The sequence below is a fragment of the Henckelia pumila genome, chromosome 4, assembly GCF_033568475.1.
Source record: "Henckelia pumila isolate YLH828 chromosome 4, ASM3356847v2, whole genome shotgun sequence".
In the NCBI taxonomy this organism is placed as follows: Eukaryota; Viridiplantae; Streptophyta; class Magnoliopsida; order Lamiales; family Gesneriaceae; genus Henckelia; species Henckelia pumila.
Genome location: NC_133123.1, coordinates 195,392,813 through 195,398,645, shown reverse-complemented (window position 1 = coordinate 195,398,645; position 5,833 = coordinate 195,392,813). Strand labels below are relative to the sequence as shown.

The 5,833-nt window shown below is 34.7% G+C and overlaps 1 protein-coding gene across 1 annotated transcript; it reads right to left on the bottom strand.

Annotated features, from left to right (window-relative positions):
• Positions 1-3,009: 3,009 nt before the first annotated feature.
• Positions 3,010-5,422, bottom strand: LOC140860252 (probable protein phosphatase 2C 63). Its single transcript, XM_073263179.1, has 4 exons — positions 5,086-5,422; positions 4,421-4,794; positions 3,692-3,928; positions 3,010-3,512 (listed from the first exon to the last, which is right to left on the bottom strand). Exons 1-4 carry the CDS (start codon positions 5,330-5,332, stop codon positions 3,213-3,215), a joined length of 1,158 nt encoding a protein of 385 aa, XP_073119280.1. The 5' UTR covers positions 5,333-5,422; the 3' UTR covers positions 3,010-3,212.
• Positions 5,423-5,833: the final 411 nt, after the last annotated feature.

The window sequence follows — 5,833 nt, the reverse complement described above, 5'->3', positions numbered from 1 at the left end:
GTGCAATACGTGGTATATAGGGACACAACATCACCAAAATAATCATAGTCTATTAGCATTCTCGCATCGGCCCAAAAAACATTAGTTATCTATTTTTCCACGTCCATCTGATTAGCATGATAAAATGATAGATTTTTAGATAATTGTTGTTGAAAATATTGCATCAGACAACCAACTTCCCCATATATCATACTTCTTTGTCTTTTGGATCGAATATAATTTTTAGTATCCAACATGGTATAACCAAGACCATCTATTCCCCCGACATGCTTACTCATCATCAAAAAATTTGATTTCTGTCTAAGTCCAACATCTTCTGCCAAATCAATCTCATAGGCTTGAACTTCTGTAACTTTACGTTGGGAAGCCAACATATGAACTGTTTTTTAAAGATGAAGCGGGTGATTATGTTCTTCGATAAACTCATTAACTTTATACTTGTTGTCCACAAATGTGACACCCATTCTTACTTTACAATTCGTTCGAGTCTCAAACCGAGGATTGAGTGTCGATGAATCTCTTTTCTCTTCTTTACGAACACCCTCCTTGCAGCAAACATATTTATAAGAAGTTATAAATCCGGTGTTCTTGTTCTTGTTGAAATAATTCTTTCTAACTCCAAATCCAATTTTCCCACCATATTCAACCCAAAACTTCCAAGCGTCGAGACTATCAAATTTCATAACAATCTTTGGCTTGAATTCAATATTTGAACTAGAATCCATCAAGAATCTCGAAAAAGCAATAAATTTCTCTGTTACAATTTAAATTCAACAAATTAACAAGAATAACATTTTCTCAACTAATATCCAAGAACAATAAGTCAAAACTTGATAAGTCAAGTGCATCAATTGTAGTGTGTGTCAATCAAAATTTAAACCAAGTGAGTTGTGTCATGTATAAAACAATGATGAGATATCCTAATTATTTTGTTGGTCTGTATAAAGTCATTTATTTCTCCATATTCGTCCTACTAGATGTAAAAGTCATACAAAAATTATATTAACCTTACTAGTGATAATATAAAATTCTTAATAAAAAGAATTTTAATCTTGGATTAGATTATAATAGTACTTTTGTTTATAGTATTGTACTAATTATAAAAAAAAAAACACAACTGCCAATTTTCTAAACTATGCATAAATGAAAGGAATATTCATAATTTAAAACCCCCGATGCATATTCAAGAATTTGTATAAGTATTGATTAAATTATTATTTTTTTAAAATTGAAAACAATGTTAAATCAAAGCCACAAGCAAGCAACGGCCGCGGGTTCCCACGTTACCAAAAAAAAAAAATCATCCCTACCAAGAATTATTAAATATTATGAACTGAAACCTAATCTTACATGATTAGACACATATATATAATTCATTTCCAAATCTCCTAAATGTTGATACTAAAGATAGCATCGGTAACAAAAAAAAAACACACACACACACAATTAATACGGGTCTCAATAACACAATAAAAAAACAAATAAACAAAACAAAATAAAAAATTCGGTAGTAAAAAATTTTGAAAAAAAATTTATACATGTAAAAGAGCAAGAAAATCGAACCTGATATTGTATAGTATTTCTGGTAAAAAAAAAATTCAATGGAAGAAGAAAACGAAGAAAAGAGCATGACGTGAAATAGTGGACGGAAAAACGAGGGGAACAAAAATTTAACCTAAAAACTTAAGTAATATAAAGCCCACATTAAGAAAGCCCATTAAATGCCTCACAGCACCGAATGTTGTGGTTGGAGCACAGCAGGGGATTTTGATCCCCATTTGAACAGGCAAAATACTTAAATTTTTAAATAAGGAAGATAAAAGCACAATCCCCCTCAAGGCCTTTCTCACAGTTTAGGCCTAGCCCAAATTCAGGCTTGCAAACTTAAAAGAGTTTGCTGTCAAGGTACTACAAACATAGAATCCGGCCCAACTGAATAGAGTCCACATTACAGCTTCTATAAGACACAGCAAACCCATCTGGGCTAAAGATTGATTAAGCCATACATTTACCACTGGAGTTTATTATACCAAAATTTCATTTAAATATTGAAATTACATATTTTTTTATATGATATTTTAATAGGCATTTTTGCCTTTAAATTTTTGTAATAATTATACGTCTAACCCTTGACACGACGATTTATTGACTACGCGTTGTTATGGCACCTAAGAATCCTTTTTTTTTTTTTTACAATATTAGGTTTATAGTACAATATTAGGTTTATAGTACAAAAATATCTTTTTATTGTAGTATTTTTCTTATTTACTCAAATACATCACATGTATTTATGAAGAAAAATTATGTATTCTGATGTGAGTGATGTATTTGGAAATTATTACAATAATAGGTTATTTTCTTATCATAATCCTAATATTTAAAAAAATGTTTATTTTGGTGCAAAAACAACGCATGTTTAACAAACTCGTCGTGACAATGGCTAAACATGCAACTATTACAAAATGTTAAGAACTGAGATGCTTATTAAAATTTCATATGAGAGAAGTGTGTATTTTTAATAATTCACAGAAAAAATTGGTATAAAAAACTCTTTACCACAATTATCAGCGATTGAGCTATGCTACACCTAGAATACTACACTATTATTTTTTTTAAAGATATATTGGAGCGAATACCGTGTAACACAGGAATCACCCAACGTAAGTTAGTTACGTTTCTTATTTTCTTTGTCGCCAAGAGTTCCTAGTAGGGATAGAGTATTGAGAAATGCTATATTTTATTGAGAAATATAATGAATTGTGACAAAATTTATTACACAAACAAGTGTTGAATAATTAAATTTACCCTTCGACTCATATTAGTTTTTCTTCATGTCAAAACTTAGTTTAAATCAATTCAAACTGGAACCAAAAACATTAGAGACCAGAGCCGAAACCGCATCAACAAGTTCGATTCCAACTGAAATCAAAATCATCGATCAGTCGGTTTTAAAACTGCGATCGGGACGACGTTTTGGTGGATATGTTATGTGCAGGTACGTAGATGCTGTTATAGATAGATTTAGCAAAATATTTGAAACAATCTATTTCAACCATCGGAAACACTCTGACGGCAAAAACTAAGACAATAAATGTCAATCAAAGAGTGTTGGCCCTCAGTTAGAACCTACTTTACAAAATTCTCTCCTTCATGAGTTTATCTACACCAAACCTGTATACAAATAAATATCAATCAATTCTTTTGTAAAACTGTCAATATGTTATGCTCAATGGCGCCTCCTCGCTGGAAAGAAAATTGTCGCCTGAACTTTCCTTGACTTCGTCTGAGTTGTAGGAGAAGATATCGACAGGGGCAGTCGTGCAGCCGATGGTACCACGCTTGCCGTTGGAGTTGGATGGTTTGTGATTATCGAGATAAATAACGATAACAGTTATGTCATCATGGAAATGCCTTCGGATTCCCTTCTCGATTTTCTTGATATCTCTGTACCTCACTTCTCTCTTCTTAGCCGCCTCTCGAATAGCAGCTGCCACTAATCTTCTCGCTATCCCCTGTGATAAAGGAAAAGAAAGTCATGTTTGTTTAGTGTTTTTGCTCGTCTGTCCAATGCAATGACAAACTTAAGAAACGAGGGAACGAAATGAATGAAACAGGAGATTTCATGTTCAACATGAATTCAACTGGAAAAAAGCTAATCAAAGGTGTCCATGCGAGGGAGAGTGATACTTACAGTTCTCGGGTTTTTTGATACTATTTGAACTGCAGCGTCATCAGTGAGATGTTCCCAGAGACCATCGGAGGCAAATATTAGGAACAAATCTTGTGGTTTAAGCTTCCTAGTCAAGATCGAGGGTACGGCAGACAACAGCGGTCGTTTCATGGGAACAAGATTTCCATATTGTTGGAAAATTGGATCTCTGTGAAACTCCGGGTTCTTCAAATAAATGTCGCCAATAGATCTCGACACCTGGAGAACAGATGACATTAATAGAGAACTTTCAGCTTTTACAAGACAGTGTGCTAAGATTGTGATCAAACGTGAAAGAATAAAAAGCAGCACATCTAACCAGGCAGTGTATTTGATTCCTGGTAGAGTAGCCAAGACAAATCCCTTTAAACACAAGCAATTTTGGGTCAATGCCAATTTTCAGAAACCTTTGGCACGATATTGACTCGGATGAGATTGTTCTTACACTTAACATAACAAAGGTAGCATCAGCAAGAGCTTATTTTAAGCGAATTCAAGCTCCTAGCTGATGAAATCTTTGGAAAGGAGCTGAGAAGCACTTAAAATAAGCTCTTACAAACAATACCTAAAACTTGTTTTCGATTTTCTTGATAGGGATTTGAAAGTCCAAAGCTATCATTGAACACACTAAATGCCTCGCCAAATCTAGATTCTACATTCCAATGCATTTTTAAGGGCGACTTCAATGACATCGAAAGAGGCAAGGATTACCTGAATTATACCCTTGATTCTCCAAACTCCTCGGTAATAGACAACAATAGGTGAATCGTCAGGATGTAAAGCTTCGACCTCTCTTCTCACATTCTCACAGGACACGTTATGATCGGTCGACAATCGTTCTGCGACAACCGAATTAAGTTCTCCATCAAATCCCCTCCTGCCAAGAACAGCTCTTGAATCTCCCAAGTTTGCCACATACAATTCACCACCTGAAATTGCACCAACAAGGCAACATGATCCCACCGAAGCAATCTGCGGCTTGAGCGGCAATGATCGCTTAACTAAGCTAGTAAAATCTTCCTCGGTCGCATTAAAAGCCTTCTTTATTACCTCCGCTGATAATCCCCCTTGCTCTGTGGCAAATTCTACAGGACGGAGAGTAAAAATAAACAAACTTTGTTTCTAACTTATCATCTTGCACTGCAAAATTCAATCATAACTCGAAAACGTTTTTCGCACAACACGAACAAAAAAGAACATAATCTCCCATCAAAACAATAAGAACCAAAAACTAATAATCAACAGAGACTCACAAAAATGAACTTCAAAACCCAACTAACAAAATTAAAACTTAGCGTAGATAAAAACCCAAAAAAAAAAAAACCCCAGAATCCCCTATTACTCAAAAAATAAAATTGAGAGAAAAAAGAGTATACTGTGAAGATAAGGGAAGAGGTGGCGATTAACGAAGCGGGAAGCCTCCGGGCCACCGTGGCCGTCGTAAACTCCAACATAGGTGGCGGACGGCGACGTAAAGACCTGGCTCTGATCCTCGAGGCTGGAATTGGCCTGAACCACCGCTATGGAGAAGTCGCCGGAGGCGTGAGGCTTGAGGTCCATGTGCCACATCAAACTATCGGAGTTTCGCCACCCCAAACAGCGGAAACAGCATGATCGCAACATTCCCTTTTGGGAATCTCGTGAAGTTTAAGGTTTGAGAGGAGTTAAAGAATTGAACACTTGTTGGAGTTAACTTGTGGGGCTGGAAATTGTTTCGCACGGTGGGTATATAATAGTATACAAAGGTTAGGGAGGTGGCAACCGCGTTAACAAGAAGAAAAAAAAAACAGACGCAAATTTTTGTACTACGCGTTTTTCTCTCTTTGTTATTTATCTTTACAATCCTTTGTATTCTGTCTTTCTTTCTTTTTTTCTTTCTTTCTTTCTTTATTGGAGTATTTTTCTTTTTTGCTTTTCTACCACTGATCCACATATATTTTGTTCATACATATACATAACTTTAATTAAATTTTACTAATAATTCATGTGAACCAAATCAAGTCGAACAGAGAATTTCGTCTCATCAATTTCATTTGACGAATTTGTGAGATCTTGAAATTAATTTTATGAGATAGATTACTAGTTAATCTATAAAAATATATTATGTTTTATTTTATACATAGA

Bases quoted from the DNA above. Each gene is read 5' to 3' on its own strand.
- LOC140860252 (XM_073263179.1), bottom strand. From the start codon at position 5,332: ATGTTGCGATCATGCTGTTTCCGCTGTTTGGGGTGGCGAAACTCCGAT. The intron at 3,929-4,420 runs GTAATCCTTGCC...TCTGTTCTCCAG, and splicing joins GAATCAAGGGTATAATTCAG to GTGTCGAGATCTATTGGCGA. The intron at 3,513-3,691 runs GTAAGTATCACT...CCTTTATCACAG, and splicing joins TATCAAAAAACCCGAGAACT to GGGATAGCGAGAAGATTAGT.